This window comes from Marmota monax, unplaced genomic scaffold (genome assembly GCF_021218885.2).
Source record: "Marmota monax isolate L192 unplaced genomic scaffold, Marmota_monax_Labrador192_F-V1.1 WCK01_AAM20220418_F8-fsc00017, whole genome shotgun sequence".
Taxonomy (NCBI): domain Eukaryota; kingdom Metazoa; phylum Chordata; class Mammalia; order Rodentia; family Sciuridae; genus Marmota; species Marmota monax.
In genome coordinates this window covers 6,563,137-6,587,896 of record NW_026695241.1, presented here as the reverse complement: position 1 = coordinate 6,587,896, position 24,760 = coordinate 6,563,137, and the positions used below count along the sequence as shown (strand labels likewise).

Sequence of the window (24,760 nt, the reverse complement as noted above, 5' to 3'; positions counted from 1 at the left end):
TCCTAATCAACAGGCCTTAAATGGGGTAGTTGTGTTATTAACAAAGGTGCTTCTCAGTGGAAGAGGGATAAGTCAGGACAGATGGAAGTGTGGAGAGGACGTGGCCTGCCTCTTTGGCCTTGAAGATGGAGAAACAGAGATGCAAGCAGCCTCCACACTGGGAAAGTCAAGGAAATTAGCTCTTCCCTAGAGCTTCCAGAAGGAATAGGGCCCTGCTAGGACCTTGATTTTTAGCCCAGCCAGACCTATTTTGAATTTTTGAATTTCAGAATTATAGGATAATAAATTTTTGTTGTTTTAAGCCACTAAATATGACAATTTATTAAAGCAACAATAAACTAATGCAGACATATAAATAACAATTAAAAATGGGTAATTCACAGAATTAAGAAACCTAGGTGTCTCAGAGATTAAAAATACTGAATACCACCAGTAATCAGAGAAATCAAATTAAATGAGATATTTTGTCTATTACATGGGGGGAAAAAATCACAAGCTATTATCCACTCAGAATTCTTAGAGTGTCCAAGGAAAATGTATTTTTATATACTTTAAATCATAGTCTAAATAGAAAAAAATGCCTTAGAGGGAAATTAGATAGTATCTATCAAAATTAAAGCTTACAGGCCTGTGTATCCCCATACACAACATGAATCTTTTCCAATGAGATTATTTTTTCATAGCACTTGTGAAATTTTATTTCAGTCTGTAAAAAGAAACAGAGCCCAAGAACACTAGAAAATGCACAGCAAATCCAGAAAGAAGAGACCCTATTTTGCCTGTGTGTGTGTGTGTGTGAGTATGTCCGAACACAGAGGCGTACTGTCCTGGGGTTGGGGGAAGGAGCGACAGCAGCATTGGCTAAAGTCCCTTATTCCCCCTTTTCCCCTCCTTGCCTCAGCTGCCAGTTCTGATCTCCAACGTCCACTGTAACACTCTGCATTGGATCTGTCAGTGAAAGTGCCTGGCCCCCACCGGCCCACCATAAGTGTAGCCAAAACCTCAGCCTAAGTCACTAAGTCACCTCTGTATTCTTTGTGCCACTGCTGCTTAGACTGTTAAGTAATTAATGATGAAAAGAAACATTTATCAGCACACATATTACCATGACAGCAGTCATGAGTCATCACGAATACCCATCCATCTTCTGACAAAAGCTTAAGCATGAACCCAAACCAGCCACTCCAAAGTGCTCTAGCCACCGATGATGACCAAGGCAGCCACTGTCATTACCAAAGTTTAAGTGCCTCAGGGTTTGGCCCAGAGATGATCTTTGGTGTGCCCTTCTTTTCCTGTGCAGCTGTTCCCCAGTGCATTACCATGACGTTCAGAGGAGCGGTCCTCAGTGGGCAGTTCCACTGGAAGTCAGGGCCTTTCTCTTTGGGGCTAAAGAGAAGTCCCAGGTAGCTCTGAACACGAGGTCTCGTCTTGTAGACTCTTGACTGGGAAGGGGTTTTAGCCTTCATTCTAGAGACAGGAACCTAAAGCCCAGGAAGAAGAGTAGTGGCTTAGGAGTTAGAGTTAGGAATTATATATTATTCTTACACTCCCCTAAGATTTCCTCTAAAATTGTCTGTTATATATTATTAAATCTGTTCATAAATTTTTCAACTTTGGTATAATACTTTTATATTGTGGACTTAGATCAAACCTGTAATTAGAAGCCAATCCTGAAAAGCTGTGGCAGATTGATCCAGCAACATCCATGTGCCTCCTAGGCAGGGGGCCTACAAACTGTCTAATTGAATAAGTGACCATTAGCTTAACTGAGGTGACTTGCTGTCGTCTTCAGTTCGGCCTGCTGTACCAAGTGCCACAGGCCAGATAACTTTAGACAAAGATCTGTTTCTCATAGTTCTAGAGGCTGAAGCCCAGTATCAGGGTGCCAGCATGTTGGTTCAAGTGAGGTGGTTCTTCCTGATTGCAGATGGCTGTCTTCTCGTATCCTCACATCGTAGGATGAGGGCAAGGCACTCTGGAGTCACTTCTGTATGGCCACTAATACCTCTCAGAGGCCCCATCTCCTAATGCCATCACGTTGGGGGTTAGGATTTCCGTATACAAAAGCAGATGCTTAGTCCATAACACTTGAAAAGGGGGTCAACCTGGCTAAGCTAATCACATTTCCCAGAATTCCCTTCCTTGTATTTTGCAATTTAGGGTAGGCCCCAAGAAATTCCTGTAGAATATTTGGGGGGTAAACAGGAGACAGCTGTCGTTTTGACAGCACGTGTCAGATGTGCTCCAGCTCACCGTGTTGGCGTGAGGCAGCAGCAGAGCCCACACCCTTCCTGGTTCTCCTTCAGCTTCTCTAGCTCCTGGGCCTTGCCATGTATGTACATTTAACTCTGTGACAAAGGGCCTGGTTTCTGCAAGACACTGTCACCCCAATCCAGAGGTGACAACCACTGACATGGGTTTCTGTCCTCGGGCTTCAACTTGCCCTCGTGGTCCTAGCTTGCTGCTGCTACTTGTCTTCCTCTGGCTTCCTCCTGCCCTGTAGACTTCTAGCCCCAGCCTCAGAGCCAAGGTCACAGTCTGAGAACTGTTCAGCCAGCTCCCACATTTGTGTGATGTCACATGCCTGTCAAACACATATTGTACATAGAGACACGCACACCTCTTTAAAATCTCTGCTCAAGCCCTGAGTGACGTACTCCTGGCCCCCGGAAGCCCTCTATCATTCATTGTGAATTAATTAGTAGCTTGGGCAGAGATTCCCATGGCCTGTAGAACTGGTTCATCCAGAGTCCTTTTCTCCTAGAACTCCCCATCTTATAGGGTAGTTCCAAACCTTGAATAATCCAAAGTAAGTGGATACCCCACCCTCTTTAGTGACCAAGCATTACTGACATCTAGCAACAACAAAACGCTCTGCAGCACTGAGGGGAGAAGGCAGCTCAGTCCTGAGGGAGACAGAGAAAGATGGCAGACTGAGGGCAGAGGGAGCATGGGTCGCCAAGGCAGACCGTGGACAGTGGATTCTGAATGAAGAACAGAAGCTGGAACTTGCATGGGATTTCTGGAGCAGTAGAACTTTGCAAGAGCTCCATGGTGTCACTGTGCTCTGTGAAGGACATCGGTGTTTACTGCACAGGTAGATTCCTGTCCATGCTGCCCAAGGAGCAGGTGGGTTGGAGTTTGGATATACACGCCCATCTTCCTGGCTGCCCAGGTGCCCATGACTCAAAACACTCAGAATGCAAAAAATTATTAGAGGTGATAGTTCAAGAAATGTTGATTTTTCACCTAGACCACCTACAAGTGGCTTTCAGTCTTTCACTTTTTGAGGTTCCAGATTCTTGGAATTCTGTTAGAAGCCAACACAAAAGGAGAGGTTGGAAGAAAACCAGTGTGCCCTCATGGTCTCCATTGACCTGTACTGTGGACAAAGCCCTCAAGTCTTGGAGAGGTGCCTTCCAGAGGTTCCTCATTCTCAGGGTGTCATGTTGCTGACAGTCTAGAGTAATCCTGAAGGCAGAATCCAGAGAGTGAGGAAATCTGGCAGAGCAGGACTCCTACCTTGTACTCACTGTACAGTTTTGCCATTAGGCTTTTGTCATGGTCCAGGTCACCTTTGTTAATAACAGATGAGAGACCCAAAAGCAGGTCTTCTGAACTTTGTTTTTAGCTTTTGTTTGTTTCTTTTTGAGGAAGGGTCTCACTGTGTTACCCAGGCCTCCTGAGTGGCTGGGATTGCAGGTGCACACCACTGCCCAGTTCTTAGACTTTTAAAGAAAACATCTTTCGTAAAGTCATAATCCCACTTGGTCATAAGCATCCCACTTTCTGTCCCTTTGGACATCCCATAGACAGTGACATTCACAATTGAGCATCCTTATGCATCAAAGATAAGTTTCCTATCCTTGTTGTGGTCCAGTTAAGAAGACAGAAATATTTTGTAAATGTGCAAGATTCTGTGGACAGTGGATTCTGAATTTTATTTATTTTATTTTATTAAGTGAGCTTAATGGTTTCAAGGGTTGTCCTTAGCTCTAATGTCCTCATCCCTCCCTCTCTGTTCCACTACATCCCTTAGATCATTCTTCTCCCATGACTTGATATCTCCTATTCCAGCATATCACCAGAAAGGTGGTCAGTGCTCTAGTGAATGACTCTCAAAATGCCCAGTTATCCACAAAGCCTTGCTTTAAAGGTTCTGAGTAGCTGAGGTTTTAGTGTTCATTTTGAAAGTGATAGTGAGTTCAGATGAGCCTAATTGGAAAAAAAAAAAAAAAAAAAAAGATATTTTGTAGGTTTATGTTAGTTAAGAGCAGATGAGATCTCTCTATCACATTTGCAGGAAAGAAATCTAACACAGTGCCTCAGAGCTTCATTGTCTCCATTCCAGAGCATACTGATGTGTACTTTGTTTTATTTTCCCTTTTTTTTTTTTTAAGTTGTGCATATTTAGGGGTTCAGTGTGATAATTCACGTATATAATGTGTTCTAATGAACAGATTAGTAAGTAGTGCTTTCATCTCTTTAAACCTTTGCCATTTCTTTGTATTAGGAACCTTCAAATCCTCTCTCCTAGTTCTTTATAAAATACAGAATAATTTTTTACAAACTGTACTTGCTCTGCTGTGCCGCAAAATGCTAGGACTTGTTTTGGTGGCCAGTATCCAGACTCCCTCTCTCCTTCCAAGCCCCTCCCTCTCTCCTTCCAAGCCCCTCCCTCTCTCCTTCCAAGCCCCTCCCTCTCTCCTTCCAAGTCCCTCCCTCTCTCCTTCCAAGCCCCTCCCTCTCTCCTTCCAAGCCCCTCCCTCTCTCCTTCCAAGCCCCTCCCTCTCTCCTTCCAAGCCCCTCCCTCCTAGTGACTGTGGTTCCGCTTTCCACTTCTATAGTTGATCTTAGCCGAGAGGCCAGGAAGCCATTCTACTGCCTGCTCCTCAGAAGTTGGCACTTTTAGTGTCCACATCAGTGAGAACTGACGTACCTCTTGGCACCTTCTGCATGATCAGTTCCGGGTCTCCCCCTTCCTGCTGCACTATGATTTTTTAGCCAGATCTACAACTCTTTGTCCCTATAAAGCATCATTCTAATGCACCTTTTCTTTTTGGATATGAGTACAATTAAATCTAGTGCCCTCAGAGCTGCTTTCTTTAGAACGAACATAGAAATTAGCACTACCTGGCCAAAAAAATAAAAAGGAGGGGCAGAGAAAGCAAGCGTGAAGCCTAAGATGCTTCTGTTTAAAGTAACGTTAACATGTTTTTTTTCTTAAATTCTTTTTCTGTACAACAAAAGGCGAAGTCCTGGCTACACCAAAGTTACGAAAAGGAAAAGGATTTGAAGGAAAAAAAAGAAATAGGAAAAGTAATTATTTTAATAGTTACCCTCAACAGAAAATGCAGATGAACATAAAATTGTCCCCAATTAGCAGTTAGATAAATCTAGAGGATTATAGCAGGATTTAAATCCCCTTCCAAGAACGCCACAGCTCCGCTAGAAACTGAATCAGCATGATTGCAGCTGTTTTTCTGTGAGTCTGACCTGCACAGAGATGCTTCACTGAGCCAGGCCTCTCTGTGTCCTTGTCTCTGCAGCGCCAACCTGTCCAAGGCCGCTTGGGGAGCACTGGAGAAGAACGGCGCTCAGCTGATGATCCGATCCTACGAGCTTGGGGTGCTCTTCCTCCCGTCAGCATTTGTGAGTTCCCTCTCCCAGCTGTCTCAAGGGTCACTTGGGAAGTGAGATGGATTTTTTGAGTTCTCTTCTTTAGTCATGGTGACCTGTCGAGGGTCAGCAGATAGAGGATCGAGATTCTATACCAGAACCTCTGCTCTCAACAGCTGTTCTGTGTGATAAACTTACAAAACACTTAGACAGATGCAGTGGGTTACCTGGTTAGAGGTCAACAGGTGAAGTTAATAGCAGTGTTTAAATAAGTTCTGTGAAATATGACATGAAGATTCATCTTAAGGGGTAAATGACAAATCACCAAAGGAAGGGCCCAGCCAAGCACAAGCATTTTAGTTGGGGATGATGGGAGGGTACAGCTGGGAAGAAGGAGGGGTTGGGAGGCGGGCAGGGCACCATTATTCCTGGAAGGATATTGGCAGGAGGGGAGCTGGGAGACAGACTGGTGTCATGCCACGTGCGCCCCTGAAAGGCACCACATGAGAAACTGTGTCTCAAAATGTCCAGCCCAGCTGGCTTACTTCCCAGCTTTGAACTGACTCGTGGTTTCCACAGCCAAACACCAGTGAAGTGGCAAGCTTCTATGTGATGACCAGGTTGTACAAGCCATAAGTGTCTTTATCACATTTGGCCCAGAGAGGAGTCCTCCACCTCCGAGGGGCACACAGGCCCCAGGAACTCCCAACTTCCCTCCCCAGGCTCATTTGGTGGAACACAGTCAGAATCGCCCATGCAGTAAAGGCTAATGCCTCTCTCTTCCTCCCTCCCTCCCTCCCTTTTTCTCTCTCTCTCTCCCTGCCCTTCCCCCTCCCCCTCCTCCTCCTGCCTCCCTCCCCCTCCCCCCTCCCCCCTCCCTTTTTTAAAACCACTTGCTGTAATTGACTTTATAATAAACATACATGACATAGCTCCATTGTGAACCACTTTTACTGGACCAGGTTTAGCTAAGCAGGTGCTGGGTGCTTATTCTTACATTTCAGTCTGGTCCCACGTCATTCATGGGAATCCACTCTTAAGGCATGCAGGGCCCCCTCCTTCCTGGCCCACCCACACAGTGCTGCCGTCTTTCCCTGCACCATGCTCTAGGGAATAGCTGTTCTCCCCCTTTCTCTCCCTGTCCCTTGCCAGTCTTTACCCATGCTTCTCTATCCAGAGGGCTTACTACAAAACTATCACTGGCCTCTTTGGAGGGTGGTGTCATGAGGTTTCAGAATATTTTGTTTCCTGCAAAGCAGAACAATGCAGATTCATATGCCACTTACAACCAGAGCTCAGCTTCCACAGGCCCATAAGGTAGGTGATTACCCTACTTTCTAGGCGAGAATATTATGTCCAGAAGGTTCCACAGGTAAAGTGGGACCAGCCCTGAGACCTCAGTCTTCTCATAATCCCTCGGTGATCATCCAACTTTATACTAGTTTCAGAGGAAATGGTGAACTCACAGTCTAGGATAACAGTATTGAGTAACCTGAGGTGATTATAGTGATTGTGGCTTCAAACTCAGGCTGGAGTCAGCCCCTAGTAGTTCCTTAAGAAACAAGAAAATTCCATGTCACTCTTGTTTGGCTTCTGTCAGCTTTTGAAAGTCCTAATCTGTTGTAACGGTTCTCACCTCCTCCCTGATCATGAAAATGGTAATATAGATTTGTGTTCCCCTTGCACATCTTCTAGGCCCTTCTCAGCTGCTAATCTTTACCTAAGATATTCTTTCTTTGCACCTTAGAGAAGGGAAATAGAGGGGAAATGAGAATAATAATGAGAACCCCCAAACTGTCTTCATACTGGGCTCTTATTTGTGTACTTTTGGAATAAGAAAGCCCTGCAATAGCAGCTTCTAGGTAAAATAGAGAGTCTGCTATTTAAAAAGACCATCAGCCAAGAATATAACAAATGGATTCTGCTTCTGTGCTCTACCAACAGATTCAGAGCCTGATGCCAACCAGGGTAACTGTGTAAGTAACACACTAAGATGGTGACAGCTTCCCCCACCGCGTGCTGGCTGGTCTCAGCACACGCCAGCTGTCTCCCTAATCCTGGAGAGGACCTGCACACTGCACTGACTGGTCCCCAGACATTTTCCCATTTGATTGGGTCGTCTATGTCATTTAATGAATCATGAATGACTGGGGCAAGGCCCAGAAGCAATTTCACCTCGCCCATCCAGTTAGGTCATGGTCAGTAGGTAACTTGTCTGTGAGTGGTAAGACAACAGGTGTCCCAGGTGTGAGCCAAGTGCTCCTGTGACACAAGGGAGGCATCAAGCCTGAATGAGCAGATCCCAGAGACCAAAGGTCTTATTCTTTCAGTTCTGATTTACAAAAAAACAACTTAAGCCCCCAAAAGGAGGGAAGAGATGCTGGAGGAAGTCATGGAGTCAGAGGAGCTGTGAACAGCCAAGACCTGGAGGGGGGCCAGCTGGCTTTGGGGACCTAGCAGTAGACCTGTCTGGCTGCTGCTGTCAGCGTGGCCCCACAGCATCTCAGGAACTGGCTGTTCTGCACTTCCAGTGACCTCGCAAGCCTAGGTCTTCCTTCCATGTCTCAGGGCTCTCCTGATGTGTCCCCCAATAGTGGGCTTGTTTCCAGACGAGGAAGATTATCAGCTAAGATGCCATCCTGGAAGGTAGGCTTCCAGGGCTTTCCCCTGAAGGTGAGCTGATCTTTCTCATCAGCGTGTAAACGGTGGTGTTGGGTTGAGATATAGGAGATGTCCTTAAGCTGTGTCACTCACTGGTGTCTGACACTTCTGGGAAAGTGGTAGACCTCTGCGGGGCCTTCACAGAATAATATCTATGGTGATGACTTTGGGGACAACCCAAAGGGCTGTGCCAAGGCTGTACGAGCCCTGGAACAGGACGCTTGCCCTGGGAGGGTGGGCATGCAGTGGACCTGCTCACTGGTTTCCCCTCAGAGCTGAACATTCCAGCAGCCTGGGGTTGATCCCCGTGACCCTAGCTCAGCTCTGCAAGTACCCTGTGCCTCCTCAGGATAGACTCCAGGGACAGAATGAGGAACAAGCTGGAGTCTTTATTCTTAGTAAACTCCAGGGTAATTTGAAGAATCAGAGGAGTTTTACGTTGTGTATGAAAACCATGATGGGGGTGCTCAAAGTAAAGGGCTCTGAAGAGAGGGAGCATGGAAACTGCCAGAAGGCCCAGGAAAGTCTTCTGTAAGAAGATGGCCCTTGAGAAATGAGTGCATGCTCAACCCATTAGGCAAAGAGGCTCTGTGAAGGAAGTGGCAGCACCTGTACCTGGAGCAGCCTGAGGAGGGGGCATGGGTGGGAGAGGTTGGAATCCCAATCTGAAGGAGATTGGCAACCAGGACTCAGGGGTTGGACTTTGTCTCACTTGGATGGTGGAAAACCATCAGCTACTCAGTCTGATCATTAATTCTTAAGTTACAGTGAGTATTATTCAGATATTACTTGAGGACATGGGCATTGCAGATACCATCAAAATTTTCTTAAGCCACATGAAATCTGCCACCTTTCACCCACTGCCCTTCTTATATGGAAATCCTCCTTAGCAGCTCTCTCACCCCGTATCTGCTGGAATCACCGAGGCTTGTCGCTCTCCCTCCTTCAGGCTGCTCGGTGCTCCATCACCCCTGACCATCCCACAGCCTCTGTATCCAGGGCATGTCAACTTCTATTTCAGGAACCTCCAGCTCACTTCCTAGGCACCTGCAAGCTGCTCTTCTCACTGCTGCCAGAGGTTGTCTGTCAACCACAAATCCAGTCCTTTTGTCCCCTGCTTCAGTTCTTGAGGCAAAGTCCAGGTTTCTGGCATGACCTTCGTTTCCCTTGGGACTCTGACATCTGGCTGCTCTGGCCTCAGCCCTCACCCCTTATTCCTGGCACTTGACATTCCTGCCATGCACGATTTGGGGCTCTCTGGGAGCCAGGCCTGGCCCTGTCGCCAGCCCTGATCTTTATGAGGAACAGCACCTTACGCCCCGGCCTCCACCCGCTGCAGCTGTCTGCACTCCAGGCCTCACTCCTGCATCCCGTGCCCCACTGTGTCAGGGTCATTGATGTGTATCCCCTTGACCAGATGGCAGCCTGCTTTCTCTTGCAAACAGTTCTTAGTTGACGTTCCTGGAGTTCGTGCTGCCCTGTTCTGAGCAACTTGAGCAGAAGAAATCTGCCAAAGAGTGTCTGTGGAAACTGTGAACAGTGGGTATCGTATGTAGTAAGGGCTTCAACACAGCCACAGACTGCTGGGAGGAGAGCGCAGTGCGGAGAGCGCACTGCAGCCGCTCTCACCCTCTCCCCACCCAGCCGTCTATTGCAGTGCAGCTGCCAGTCCCCATTGGTTAGATAAACGTCTTGAAGATTTCTGTATTGATCATAACCTTAAGATGTTCACTGACAAGAATGCAATTTGTTGCAAAATAATGGGGGTGCGTTGTTGTTTTTTGAAGCTTTCCCTCTTTGGTACTAGAAAGACGTCATCCTCTTTTTTCCTCCCTCCCTCCTCCTTCACGGTACTTGGAATATAACCCAGTGCCTCGAACATGCTAGGCAAGCACTCTACCACTGAGCTATACCCCAACCCTTTTTCTTTTATGTGGTACTGAGGATCGAACCCAGTGCCTCACACATACTAGGCAAGTGCTCTACCACTGAGCCACAACTGCAGCCCGCAATCTTTTTTCTTTTAAAATAGGGTCTCACTAAGTTGCTGAGACTGGCCTGGAACTTGGCAACCCTCCTGTACCAGCCCCCCAACTTGCTGGGATTACTCCTGCACCAGCCCCCCAACTTGCTGGGTGTGCACCACCGCGCCTGGCTGGCACATGCCTTTTATGCTTTTAGTTACATGCTTCCAAAGAGACTTGGAGCTCTGCAGTCACCCTCCTGCCTGGGCCTCGTCTCTGGAGATCAGCCTCTCTTTGTGCCTCCCAAACAGAGCTCCATGTCCACACCACCCACATTTCTGAATTATCAGTACCCAGAGTGCTCTTTTGTCCTTCATCAGTTTGCCACCTCGATCACTGTGACCTGAGGCCAGTGTTGCAAATAGGAAAGACACAGTGTCAAACAGCAGAGGCAATCACCTTCAGGGACCCTGGCGATGCCCTACTTTCCTGCAGCTGTGATAAGGACCTATAACTCAGCAGCCAAATGGCAATGCTCCTTACGACTGAAAAAACTCCCATTTTTTTCCTGCTTCTTTTAAATGAACGAATCCATAAAGGCATCCTCTCAAGATTGACCTCACTTGCAGTTAGAGCATCAGTAGCTATCCCTTAAGACTCAGAGAATATGTCAGGTACGTTTGACCTTGTACGTCCAGCACTTAGAGAAGCTTGGTTCGCAGTAAGTTCCTAATTAGAGCTTGTCAATATAAGTCAAAGACCTAATTCTTCTGAGGTCTAATTTCAATTTATCAGTTCTATAGTGTTTTCTGAATTGACTCTGTACTTTAGAGGTGTATTTAATTTTTAAATTAGACTAACACTTTGGGCCTGAAAATCTCGATTATAGGAAAGATCCATTGATGTCAAAGATCAGCGACAGAGTTCCAGACCCATAGGTGTCTGTGTGTGTTGGGAGGTGCCCGCATTCCTCCTAGAACACTGCTCCCTTTGGTGTGTGTCAAGCGTACGCTTTGTCAGGCCCTGGACCTGTGCCTGCCTCACATGATGTGACCGGAGCTCCGTTCTTACAGCTGTGGCTCTGGCTTCCAAGGTCTCCCAGGAGTCCACAGCTGGGAAGCGTCGTTTCACGTGAGGCTTCTTGGTAGCCTCCTACATTCCCCCCAGCTAACAAAACCAGCTTCTTCCCTATCCATTCTCTTGCCACATCCTGTCCCATCCACCTGTCGAGAATTCCTCCTGTTTCCTCACTGCTACTGTCTGCTTCAGGGCCAAGTTTCTGTCCTCAGGTCCAGGTCTGTCCCCAGATGCAGGTGGATTCCTTTGCCCTTCAATCTTGTGTGGCTCCCCTTGGCCCACAGATGGCGTCCAGATTCCAGACATCATGGTCCACTGACCACTGGTACAGCATGCTTCTTCTCCATCCCTGTCCCCCTTGCTCTCCGACACCAGTCTTGTAGGCATGGAACAGCACCCCTTAGTAACTGATCCTGGGCGCCCGCTCTTTGCCTCAGCTGGAGATGCTGAAATAACCTGGAAAGAAACAGAATACAGATGAACACGTGGAGAGGCCCCAGGAACCAAGCAAAGGACTCCCTTGGGTAAATCAGAGTCTCCGATCTCACTTCGGCGATGCCCTTGACTGCTCCTCCTTCTCCGCCCCTCAGAGCCAGCAGGTGTGCCCTCCTCAGGGAGCTCGCCCCCGCCCTGAGCCAGGAGTGCCCACGTGAGCCGGGCTGGCTCCTGCCGCTCAGGAGGGCGCGGCCTGTCCTTCCTGTGACTAGCTTCCCTGCCAGTTGGTCCATCCTGGGTAGTGTGCTCCTTTTGGAACGTTCAGCTGGGTCACCGCCTTACCCAGGGAAGTCCTGAGGCCCTGTGCGGGGTAGCTGACAGGACAAACCGTCTGTGACTGCGGTCTGAGCAGGCCGCTCCTCTTCATGAGAGAGCAGTCCCAGCAGTGAGGAGCACTTGCACCCCTCTGCTGAAGGGGGCAGCCACAGTCCCTCACTTGTGACGTGTGTGCACCCCTCACCTGGCGGTTTATGACCATGATCTCCACGGCCTTGTCAGTATCCCGGCCTGGGAGGGCGTTTTGTAAACTGCCATATGATGCGGCTGTGATAGCTCAATAGTGACAATTAGAGACAGCTCCACACTGCTTGACAACCAGACTGAAGGGAAAAGTGGTACCTTTTTTTTTTTCCCACATAATACCCTAGAATTTGGATCATAAATGGCATTCAGGAGGAAAGCATATCAGCTCCTGTCAGACGAGGATGGTTCAAACCCCCTTCTGAGGTCAGGCGCCACTGACAGAGGTCTGGGTCCAGGCCGCGCAGAATCAGCATTGCCCTGACCCAGTGGAAAACATCAAGCTAGGAGCCAAGAAGAGGGGAGTCGTTTTATTTTTTAAACCCAAGACTCCAAGAACGTATTAAATAATCACTAAATTGGCATTAGCCTCTGATACCAGGATTTCCAGGGGATGGCTCATTCTAAAGCGCCCTGCATGACATGGACCCTTGGACTTCCAAGGGGTTCTTTCCTTGTCATGGTGCCCGGTGGTGGGTATGAGACCATCTCTTTGCTTAGTCAGAGGAACACAGGACCAAGCCTGAGAAGGACAGGGTTCCACATCTGGCCTTGCCACTGTTGCTGGCTGTGTGACCTTGATTAACTGTTCAACCTCTTTCCTTCTCTGAGAAATAGGACCATTTGCATTATTACTAAACACACCTTGAATATACATAGGATTCTGTTGGTTTATTTTCTGGAATACTTACCATGTGCTAGTCATTGTTCTAAATAATTTATACATCTTCACAGTAGCATTGTAAATCAGATGCTATTGTCTTCATTTAATAAACAAGGAAACCAAGGCCCAGAAAGGTTAAGTAACTTGCCTAGAGGCACACAGCAAATAACTGATCTTCAAAGTAAGAGATTGTAGTTTCCTGAGATCCAGAAAATGTCAAAGGTATGCCCTGCCAGTGGGAACAACTGAAAGGAGGAAAGGAGCAGGCTGTGGTGGTCTTTGGATTAGCAGGACTCAAATCCTCCAGTAGCCCTTGGTCTCCTGGCCCCTTCCTCTTTTGCTCCACCCTCACAGTCCCTGATCTGGGGTTTGGGGGTTTTGGTTTGGTTTGGTTTTTCTTCCAGTCTCTTTCAGATTTGTTCCTTTCTGCCTCCACCGTCCACTCTCATCCCGTCACCTGTGTAGCCGTCGCCATCCTCTGTTTCCTGTTCACGTTGCAGTAACTTGCTGTCCCCTCTCTTGGATCCCTCGTGCAGTCGTCCTCCCTGACCCCGGGAGCAGGGCACCTTTCCAGAGCCTTTGCAGTTCCTCTCCTGTTGCCGTGGAGGCCGCGCGCTTCCCAGGGCCCCGCGGCGCCTGTGTAGTGGATGATCAGCTCAAATGTGAGCACGGAGGCTGGCGGGGGAGGCTTGTCCAGTGCTGGGGCCACAGCTTTGGGTTCTGACATCCTCCACTGATGGACTTGAGACCCCCCAGCAGTCGGGCTATGCCTGGCCAAGCAGCTCCCAGAGCCAGGTCTTCCCCAGCTTGGCTACCTGCCCATGCCGAGTCACTCCAGCCAGGGAGTGAGCCCGTGTGACAGGGCAGACCACAGATGTCTCCACTGCCGGTCATTCAAAACACTGTCCGGTCTGGCCCCCAGTTCCCTCCGTGTGACCTTCCCCCATACACACCCCACTCAGCACCCAGAGGCTCGCTGTGCTCTGCCCTTGATCATGCTGCTCCGTCCCCAGGTTCCTTTGCCACCTGCCTCTCACCAGTATGGCTGTCTTTCAAAGTGCAGCTAAAATATTCTTCTCTACAAAGCCTTCCCGTCTCCTGCCACTGAAGATAGGCTGTCCCTTCGGTGCCAGTGTCGGTGCCGGGCGAGCTTCACCTGCGGCCTTACTTGCGACTTGACTTGGCATCTTCAGCAGCGCTACTTCCGCACTTTACCACAGTCCTCACCACGCAGAGCTCTCCCTCGAGCTCGTGTTTGCTCCCTCACAGAAGCCCATAAAGCAGGCAGGGAAGGCTCTTCATTCCTGGGTCTGCAGCTCAGGATTTCTTGTGCACCTACTGTGCCCCGGGATGTGCCTGGGCACTAGAGTTAGAAGCAGTAACACAGTGACCACCAGAAGCTTTGCTCTCTGGGTTTCACAAGAACAGTGCCCCACTGTCCCTCCCACCAGCCATCTGAGTTCCTAGAGCACGCCATGCTCTTGGTCACCTCTGGGCCTGGGAGGTGCTGTTCCTCCCTGGAACATTTTCCTTTCCACTCCCGCTTCCAAACCCTGCTCCTCTTTTAGGGTTTGACCACAGTGCCACCTTTTTTAGGGAGGCTTTCACTGACCACCCCCTCCCCCCAAATCTACAACAGCCATGCTGGTCTCTGAAGGTGCTCTCTGGCTGTTCTTGGTGGCACTTACCACGGTTGTAGGTATACTTTTCACAGATGTATTTGTCTAATGTCTCCTCCCAGTTGTGCAGTCGATGAGGCAAGAGATGGTGACTCTTGTACACGCGGGGCCTGGCACATGCCTGGCCCTGGGAGGCTTTGTCAGCCCCTTGACCTCTGTATCCTAGTCTGGAGGGATGCCGACAGGGTCTCCAAGGCAAGGTCCAAGCCAAGCCGAAAGGAACTTGAGTTTACAAATCAGGAACTGGCCATTCTAGTCACTGAAGTTCCAAGTTCCCCCTGGGACAAAAGATTATGGTTCATATGGGGTCATGTGCGACCCAGAGAAGGGGGACTCTGGGGAGCACAGAGGAGCAGACCAAGAAGCACAGCTTATGGGCTGTCTCATGGCACCCCAGGATCTTCTAGGGTGGGGATTTAGCATGATAATCAGCGTGGATGGGACTCTGCTCTCTGCCCTGCACATGTGCTCTCTATTCCTGTTTAAACTGGATGAGGTTAGAGTCGGCATCTATCCTGTTGGGCCTGTGTTTGTTGGGGTAAGCACATAAACCCACACAGAGGGTTGATGAAGCAGCAGTTACAAAATCACAAGAAATAGGTGTGATGACCTTAGGCTCTTGGGGCTCCTTCATCCTTCTGTTTGTTGAATGAATGAACAAACTCATGAATGAAAGCATCCGCCATTCACACAGCTTAGCAAGTGCCAAAGCAAAGGCTGAAACCCACATTGTCTGAAGCCGAGGTCAGCGTGACGCTTTTTGTGTCCTCACTGTGTCTAGGACCAGTCTCCCCTTACTAAGTTACATGATCACAGGGACTGAGAACCTGGTCCTTATTCTTTTTATGGTGAGCGCTGTTGAGTATGTGGGTATTTAGGCTATGAAGGGCAACCTGTGTTTGGACGCTGGAAGGTGGGAATGAGAGACAGGCAAACTAGGGAGCAGAGTTCCAGGGTGATCCAGGAGGGCCCAGAAGATGCCCAGGTGGAGACTCACAGCCTCTGGGACAGGATTCCTCTGTGTTTCTCCTTTGCTAGCAAAGCAATAAACCTTTTTCCTTTTTCTCAAAATTCTGTCCTCCTTATTGTATTGGCACTGGGGACAAGGACTGAGCTTCAGTAACAAATTTGGCACCCCAGATGGGACCCAAGAGCAGCCCCAGCTCCAACTTTCTTGGACAGGCCTGGCTCTCCGAGGAACCCCATCTATGCTGAGGTTGCCAGGTGCTGGAGAACTCGCTGGAGAGTTAGGAGATCAGGGAGTTTGCCTCCAGTTGAACCAGAGAAGCTGTTCCTGCAAGTACAGGGAGGGACTAAGGCTGTCCCAGCAGCTGCCAAAGCTCTTTTTGCTTGGGGAGCTCCCCCTTTCTCTCCCTGAATGATACAGTTTGCCCCATTGTGATCCACTTTGAGCAAAAGGAAACTGAACTCAGGAAGGTGGCAACACCCTTGGCCATCTGCATGATCCCTACCCTTTGTATGCCTTGTCCAGTCACCTGCCATCTGCCATTGTGGACCTCTGGACTGCTCTGGTACTGAATGCCCTTAGCTGTCACGCCACCTCCCCATCCAAGGTAGAAAACAAGGACTTTGGGCCACTTCCCCCAACTCTGCCCTCTTTCAGCAGGAAGCAGCTTGGAGATGTTGTCGCCCATTTTCCCACAGAAATGGAGTATGGAAATTAACAGTGCAGAAACTAACAGGGGTCCACTTTATGCTTTGAATACAGCCCTCGCTTCTCTGCCACTGCAACTGATTTTTAAAATAGACATGTTTCTATCTCTTCCTCTCTCTCTGCTCCTCCGAAGAAATGAAGGAATCCAGACTTCAGGGATAGCACCAGAAGATTTCACAAATGACTGTCTCCCAAATTCACAAGGGAATTACGACTCCAACAGAGAACACATGGAATGTAGCCTTTGAATCACCTCTTTAAAAGCCCCCTGTTTCTGCTGATGGGCAGAATCACAGCCTCTGGGACAGGAGTTCCCTGTGTTTCTCCTTTGCTAGCCAAGCAGTAAGCCTTCTTTTTAAAAAAAGCCCGTGTGTGGGGCCCAGAGGACAGCACTGATGTCTTAGTCAGTGAGAGAAGGACAGGGTGTGCGCATACCAGCCTGCAGAGAGCCTCCACCTCCACCTGACTGACACCTAAGACTGATACCTTGTTCCGCAGTTCTTGGAATAAACTTTCCATTGTGATAGGTCGTGAAGAATTTCCATTTTTCTATTCCTATCCTATTAACTTGAGCACTTCCATTATACATGAAAACAACTTTTACTTCTTCTTTCTCAGGACAGGCTGCCTGTTACTATAGCAATATTGAAAACATTTGAGGTATTTTTATACAATGAGTTCTAAAACTCCCTGCCAACTGTACATGGTGTTTAGTAGAAATGGGCTATAATATCCAAAATTGTTTCTCTTGTTTCTCTGTATCCTTTGTTAAACTCTTGCAAGCTTTTAATTTAATTCTTAAAATGTTAAATCTTATTTTCAGGGAAGAAAATAATTGGGAGGAGTTGTTAAATATATTTGCCTATCAAACATTGAAAATAGCTCTGAAGTCATTTGAATTTTGTTGTAAATGTCATAAAGATATGATTGCTTCTTGGGATCTTCCAGGTTCTTTATTTGTTTCAGTTTGGTTTTAGTTTTCTTGTTTTCTTTTGGGAAATGGCGTACAATCATAGATTCCCTCCATGTGTTTGCAGGGCCTGGACAGCTTCAAAGTGAAACAGAAATTCTTCTCTGGCAGCCGGGAGTCAACAGACCTTTTTCCAGTGCCCTATGATCTGCCCCCAGAACCGTATGGAAGTAAAGGTGAGACAGCTGAGGGGAACTGTGGGCAGGTGTATCATAGTAGAAACAGAGCCAGGGAGACACCACCGGTCCCTCAATGAAACCTGGCTCGTGGAACCCTCTGGAAGCTTAGGTTTACAGAGGCCCCTTTACTGCCCTGTGATCATTGGAGCCACAGTTCTCAAACTGTTTGAACCCCTTTGTATTCTCATGAGTTTTGAGATTCACGGAAATCATTTATTTATATGGGAATTTTGTATCTATTTGTGTTTACTGTATTAGGAATTTAAACAGGAACCTACAAATATTTATTCATTAGTTTTAAAATAATAAGCATATTTGTGTGATCATTTCCAAAATTAAAAGACAAAATCAGCAAGCAAAATGGCATAGTTTAGTGGCTTTGCAGCCTCTTTGTGTTACAGCTAGAAGCAAGCTCCATTTCCACAGCTGCTCTGGGCTGTTGTGCAGTCATGTCATCGGCCTCTGCACATTTGTGGGCTCATGACAGCAAGAACCACATGCTGGCTTCATGCATCATGAAGATAATTTCTTACTTCAGAACCTCCCACCCCTCAAAGGGAGGTCCCCAGGCCACACTTGAAAACTGCTGCACCAGTCTGTGACTTTCCTGAGGGCAGTGACCAAGTGTGTTTCACAATAGAAAGGCCATTGGCATATCCACAGCAGGCTCAGAAGTCCTCAGCCAGCCAGCAGGCTTGGTGCACCTTCTGTGTCTGCCCTGGGTGGATCCAGCCTCACAGGCTGTCCGGCCACTTCTGTTGGTCCTGAAAACGTCTGTGCTTAACACAGTGTCCAACCCAGAGCTAGTAGCCAATAAACAGTAGTCACCTTTAGTATGTTCTTACTGTAATATCTAGTTCTGTGCCCGGCACATGGGAGAAGTGATTTGGTGTGACTCCCCACTTTCCCGTGGGGAGCAGTGATTTTTTTTTAATGTCTAAGGCTTGCCTGTGTCAGTCCCCTCCCCTTCTGGATTTTTCTATTCTTCAGGTTCCTTTTCCGTAGTTTTTTTAACCCAAGGTCTCCTGAATAAACATAAGTAAGGTGACGGCTTAAAGGATTCTGACTTGGGCCTTGCTCCCCAACCCAAACCCTGTCTGGACTCCCCCACTTCCTTTAGTCCTGATCTCCAAAGGGAGAGGAAAGCGAGTATGGAAGCCATAGAAAGTCTAAAAAAACGCCCTCACAATCCTTCCCCTCCAACAGAAAAAGCATTCCCCAGAACCCAGAAGCTGACCACAGGATGATAAATCTCTGATTTGCCCAGCAGGCAGAATGCTTTGCAATGTGTCACTGTCTTTTTTATTTCTTGGGCATTTTCTTTAAAGATACATACAATAGAAAGTGGAGCATTTTATTTTATGTCAGTGCTGTTTTATCTCTTACACTGTGTTAGTAGCTTGTAGAATAATACCAGGAATTCAGACACCACCACTTCAAAAACAGCCTACATTCAAGGAGCCATATAGACTAAAGAACGGCATTTTACCAAGATGTAGGAAAGTGAGTGGTTAAGAGCATTTCAAAAGCACTTCACTTTAAAAAGTGATTTTCAAACTGTTATGACACATACAGGGTCTTGTTCGGGTCTTTTTAAAATCAAAACATGATTCAAAAAGCTTAGCAAAGACATCTACTGCTGCACAGTCCCGCCAGATATCTTGAAACCAAGAAAATGATCAAATGAAGTAAAGCAGAACCTAAGACCCAGCTACTGAGGTCCCTTGCTTTCTGCAGGAGCTTCTATTCATTTGTTCTCTCATGGGTGCATAGTGAGCACCTACTGTGTGCCAACAGTCTGGGATGAATCAGTGAACCAGATAGGCATGAGGTCTCACCCTTATCATCTCCTGAAGTTATATGTAACTTCAAACCCATTTTGCCAATGGGACTTAGTATTTTATTGAGATAACTTCTTATGAAGCAAAATCACCAGTTTTTTAAATTAATACAAATTGGTTCCATATGTCCCATGTGCTGTGACCCTGAGCCTGAGGAGAAAGTGAAACAGATCAGTCCCCCACCTCTCCTGAGCTCCATTCCGTGGGGCACTGCTTTGTGTTCTTTCACTGATACTCTGCATTATCGTATATGTTACTGAGAAAGTAAAATGAGGACAGCCTACCCGAACCTAAACAATAAGTGCATGTCCCACTTAAGAAGTAACTGAGCATACAAAGCTTCAAAGGTGTTAGTTACATTCTGTTTGTGAATAGGTTATTGTATTTTCATTGTTTGTTATTTATTTATTTATTGTACTTGGAATTGAACCCAGGGCGCTTTACCATGGAGCTCCATACCTAGCCCTTTTTATTTTTTGAGACAGGGTCTTGCTAAATTGCTAAGGCTAGTCTCAAACTTGTGATCTTCCTTCATGAGTCTCCCTAGTCCCCAGGATTACAGGCATGTGCCACCATGCCCAGCATTATTTGTTTTTAGAATATACCTGGCATATATATATGTGTGTGTGTATGTGTATAAATATATTAAAATAATAAGTGTATATAATTTTTTCTTTTACTTTTGTAATGTTTTTAATGCATGATAGTTATACATAATAGTGGAATTCATTTCTTTCACATTTTTTACAAAAATGCAGATATACAGAAAAGTTGCAAGAGTACAAACATTTTGTCACATTTGCATTCTTTCTCATACTTTACATTTTTCTGATCCATTTGAGTGTTGCAGACATGATAGCCCTTTTTCCCTAAATACTTCAGTGTGTATTCCTAAAAATAAAGTCATTTTCTTACATGACCACTTTACATTTATCAAGATTGGAAAGGTCCGTGGCATCTAGCAGCTCTGAACAAATATTACATGCACATGCATGAATATGCATGTAATATTTGCATATTAGGTTACAAGCCCATTTGTTCTCTTAAGGAACAATTTGAAAGGATTACTTAAAAGGGGCCTTTTCTAAGCCAGTGATTGTTAGTACTGATAGTGTAAAAGAGACGAGGGTCACAGCCACCCTCTTCTCCCCATAGCCATGTGTCTAGCTTTCCCTCCAGGTTTTGGGGGGGACCTGTCAGTGAGTGTGGAAATTGTTGCCCACAGGGGCAGACACATTGAAAAACCAGAACTGCAAGAAATATGCCAGATGGTGGTCTCTGGGTCCTTGCCTGGTCCTCACTGACTAATTGAGGGGGAATGGAGTAAATACAGAGATCTTGACATCACTGGCTGGTTAGTAAATGTCTGCATCTGAGATCCTGTATTACTGTGAAGAATCCCTCCAATAGCTGCTCATCTAGCAAGAAACAGGGTGTCTGCTACCTTGGGAGTGAAGCAAAGTTGATACTACCCCACTGAGCAATATATAGAAGAGGGGTATAGAGTAGGAGTCCAGGCCCAGAAGATGCTGTTTGCAGTAGAGAGAGCCTAGGCTGGGGTAAAGACGGGGGAGTCAAGCCCAAGTCCATGGCCAAGTCGCTCAAACTTTAATGAAATAAATATGTCAAATGGAAAAGGCTGCCTTTCTCTAACAAGCTTGGTAAAGTTAACAAAAAAGGGATTGGTTTCATGCTTTCAAACCATCTCAAGGCCAAAGATAAGCAATAATGTTCTGATAATTTGTTGCCATCTTCAGAATTCTTGCCTGCGCATCCTGCTGGGTGCTGCTATGTGCACAATTGCTCTAAGATTATTCAACAGGAACAGCAAGGCTGCTGCAAGGAGAGGCTGGCAGAACCACTGTTTCCAGGCTGTTTCTGAGAAGGGAAAGGGTCCCTATCAGGAGAGTTTGCAGAGCCAAGATGCTGCTTTAACGTGGCATCCTTCTTAGACCTGCAGTGAGCTCTCCAGCCCTGAAAAGTTCTTCTGTTAGTAATACTTGTCGAGACAATGAGACGGGATTTATTTTTAATCCTTGTGATGTATTTAGATCTTACCCATATTCTTATGGTTCTTTTGAATGGTTTAGCTCTCACAGGAACTATGTGTGGTAAAGATGATACTCTGAAGTGTTTTCAGTTTCTAAAATATCTGTTAAAAGGGAGAAAGAACAGTTCGCATTTATTGAGTACCTTCAACATGACTGAAATTTTATATATGCTCTCTTCGCACTAATCTCTGGTGGTTGCTAATGTATTTGCCATTTCAGGGGAGAAACCTGAGGCCAAAACCCAGATGCCTTCACTAAGGGCTGAGAGGAAGGGAGGTGGGATTTGAACCTGGGTCCTGGGTGTTCCTTCTAGTGTTCATAACCACACCTGTTGCTTTTTCTCACATTGGTCTGCAGTCAGTCTTTCAGAAGTCTTCATGTCTCATTGATTATTAACATTTAATAAGAAAGCAAAAGCATTTCACAGTCAGGACTCTGGTCCTCTGGGGCCTGCTGAGAGCAGCAGAGTGGCCTGGGCTGCGCCAGCTCTTGCTTCCTGCAGCACCCTAAGGAGGAGAGGCGCAGCTGCCTGAGGCGGCCCCTGCTGTGTGCCAGACACCACGTCTTACTTGCTATCTGGAATCATCTCATTTGTCTCATGACAGCACCGTGGTGTGGGTACAGATAAGGAAACTGGGGTTCAGACTGGCAAAGTAACTTGCTTGTGTGGCAAGGCGAGGTGGCAGGCCTGGATTCATCCTTGGGTGCTGCTCACCTCCCTTCCCATGCTCAGCTGACCCTGTGCCTTAACATGAACCTTTACGAAAACCACTGTCTGAACAGGGTATCCTCCAGTTGATTCAAAGACATTCTTCACAGTTTGGAGACCTGAGCACACAGTGATTTTACCCTATCAGGTGAGTGAGTTTTCTGTGATCCTGTTCAAATAAATATTCTATAATGTTTTGGTATTTTTTCCCAGATCGGCCATGGATTTGGAACATTCCTTATATCAAAGCACCAGATACACACGGGAACATGTGGGTGCCCTCCTGAGAATCTTAAAGCACTGTGAAATTGAGCATAAGATGTTGAGCCCCAAACCTTGGATATTCTTGTTCGTACTGAATGTTCATTTCCCTTAAAATCTGACTTGCATCCCTGCAAAACTCATGAAGGTTGCTCTTGTGAACTTGGATGTTGGTTATACTTTTAATGTTTATTGTCAGCATTCTCACTTAAAAAAAAGTTTTATTTTCTTATTTCACTTTTATATGTTTTGGAAAGAAAGCTATTAAACTTCACATGTTAAAAATATGTATGTATGCAGATATGAAATTACCCCCCCTACTGAAGAGGATTTTCATTATGGCGTCAGCTCTCAAAAGTTGTGGCTTGACTGTGTTTTGTGATTCCACCCTCTCTCCATCTCCAAAGGTATCTTCAGCCAGCCTGGCTTTCCAGAGAAAGCAAGCCGTCCATCACAGCCCCCTGTCTAATCCAGATACCCACTCTGCAGCTCTCCATGGGTTTCAGCCTTAGCTCCCCAAGCTTCTCATTGCCAGCGCCCTGCCTGCTGCCTCCCTGCTTACAGACAGGTCACACTGGCGACCACCTGCCATTTGCTTACCCTTTCCCAAGCTAGAAGGGTATCTCTTCCATCCCCAGAAATTTCCAAAGACAGCTCATAGGATCATACAGAAGCACATAGGTATCTTATTTAGAAGAAATACTACAAGGGGACTGACATTGGTGCCGTCCGTTTACATGAAGGAAGCTGAGGCTGTGTCCGCTGGTCATACGGCTGGCTGGGGTCAGAACTGTGTCCTGCTTCTTGTGTGTCGGGCTCTCCTGAGGCGATTTGGACTGTTTTATCCTGTTCAAGGCTGACTCTGCGCTGGTCACCAGCCTCTTCATCGCATAGTTTAGGGAAAAGTTCAATATTAGTTTTGGGGGGAAAAAAAAAAAAGTCTAAATAGTCTTTCAAACTCTTTCTCAGAGGCCTAGGACTTTCCAAAGCTACCTTGAAAACTTGGGGTTGTGTGTGCTGAGCTAAAGCAGGAGGGTAGGAAGACGGGCCTTTGAGGGCCCTTCTCTCACAGAGAACTTCTGGTTTACAAACTGGAATTCTATAAAGGATATTATCTGGCACTTTTTTCTGCTAAAAAAATAAAAGAAAGCTATTGAATTCCTTAAGCAGTTCATTTTACGGGTAAGAAGACTAAGGCTTGTCTGAACCTACCCTCTGTGTACTACAACATTCAAACCCTACACCAGATGAGCACGCTGGGCATGGAGGAAATGGGGAGAGTCTGTGCTAGCAGCAGAAGCCAGCATAGTGGAGGGCAGGCCCCGAGCTGGTACCCACCCGTCAGAACTGTGGCAAAGAACCTGAGGTTTGCTGGCTTCATCCTCGAGGCGGGGCCAGAAACTTGGGTGACTTCACTACCAGGGTCCAGGCAGTGCCAGTCTGCTGGGGAGCTGGATGCAGCCAGTCAGAATGGTGGCACGTCCACAGCTGGCCTTCGTGGCCTTGTGGTCCACATAACAGTACAGGGAGGCAGACGGGCAGTCTGGGCCAGAGCGCAGAGCTGGAGTCAGGTGGGACTCCTAGCCCTACCACTCACCAACCTGTTGCCTGGGCCAGGCCAACTCACATTTCTGTGCTTCAGCCCTCGGCTGTAAGACCAAGGTTTGCACCCCCCATGGAGGGTTACTTGAGTCTTCCAGGAGATTGTGCAAAGTGCTGGCGCAGGACCAGAAGGGGCGAGGGGCAGCCCTGCCTCCGCTGTCATTCATTTCTCAGGACAGTCCTCGTCCCTAACATTCCTGTCTCTACTTATCACAGATTGGTCTCCTGACCACCCTCCAGGGGGACTCTGGATACTACCTGGACAGGTCATATAGATGGGGCTGGGTGGCGAACTTCAAGGGCCATGCAGGATCAAAGAGTCTACTCTTGGTGGGTGTCCAGCAGTCCTGTGGCCCTACCCATGAGCAGGGACTCGGGAGAGGCCAAGGCTGGGCTGGGCTGGGCTGGGCTGAGCCGAGCCGGACCAGCCAGGTAGGGCCAGCACCACATGTTTTCTGGGCACAGTTGTAGCACACTTGGGAAGTAATTCCCTGAGAATAGTCCCAAACATGTGGAACACAGAAGGTCATCAGTCCAACCCTCAGTTTAACGGGACTGGCTAAACTACCTACAGTGCAGGGGAAAGTGCCGCTGAACCAGGCTGCTAATGCTTTCGGGGAAATCGCACCTCTGGTCTCAGGCTGTGTCTCAGCAACTCCTTCACCCCACCTGAGGACACCCTCCCTTCCCCTGTCTGCATGAAGCAGCATGGCCCCTTCTGTGCCTTTCCCTGCATCTGTGTGACGTGCCAAGGCAGGAGGTGCCTGGCTGAGCAAGGAGTTTTCCACATGGGG

At 47.3% G+C, this 24,760-nt stretch overlaps 1 protein-coding gene across 3 annotated transcripts in view; it reads left to right on the top strand.

Annotated features, from left to right (window-relative positions):
- Tdp1 (tyrosyl-DNA phosphodiesterase 1) overlaps positions 1 to 22,651 on the top strand; it is a 77,572-nt gene extending 54,921 nt beyond the window's left edge. For all 3 annotated transcript variants that reach the window (XM_046440674.1, XM_046440676.2, XM_046440675.2), the window contains exons 14-16: positions 5,550 to 5,652; positions 17,391 to 17,499; positions 22,317 to 22,651. In XM_046440674.1, the coding sequence (XP_046296630.1) occupies positions 5,550 to 5,652; positions 17,391 to 17,499; positions 22,317 to 22,390 (286 nt within the window). In that variant the 3' untranslated portion in view covers positions 22,391 to 22,651. The remainder of the gene's footprint in view (positions 1 to 5,549; positions 5,653 to 17,390; positions 17,500 to 22,316) is intronic.
- Positions 22,652 to 24,760: the final 2,109 nt, after the last annotated feature.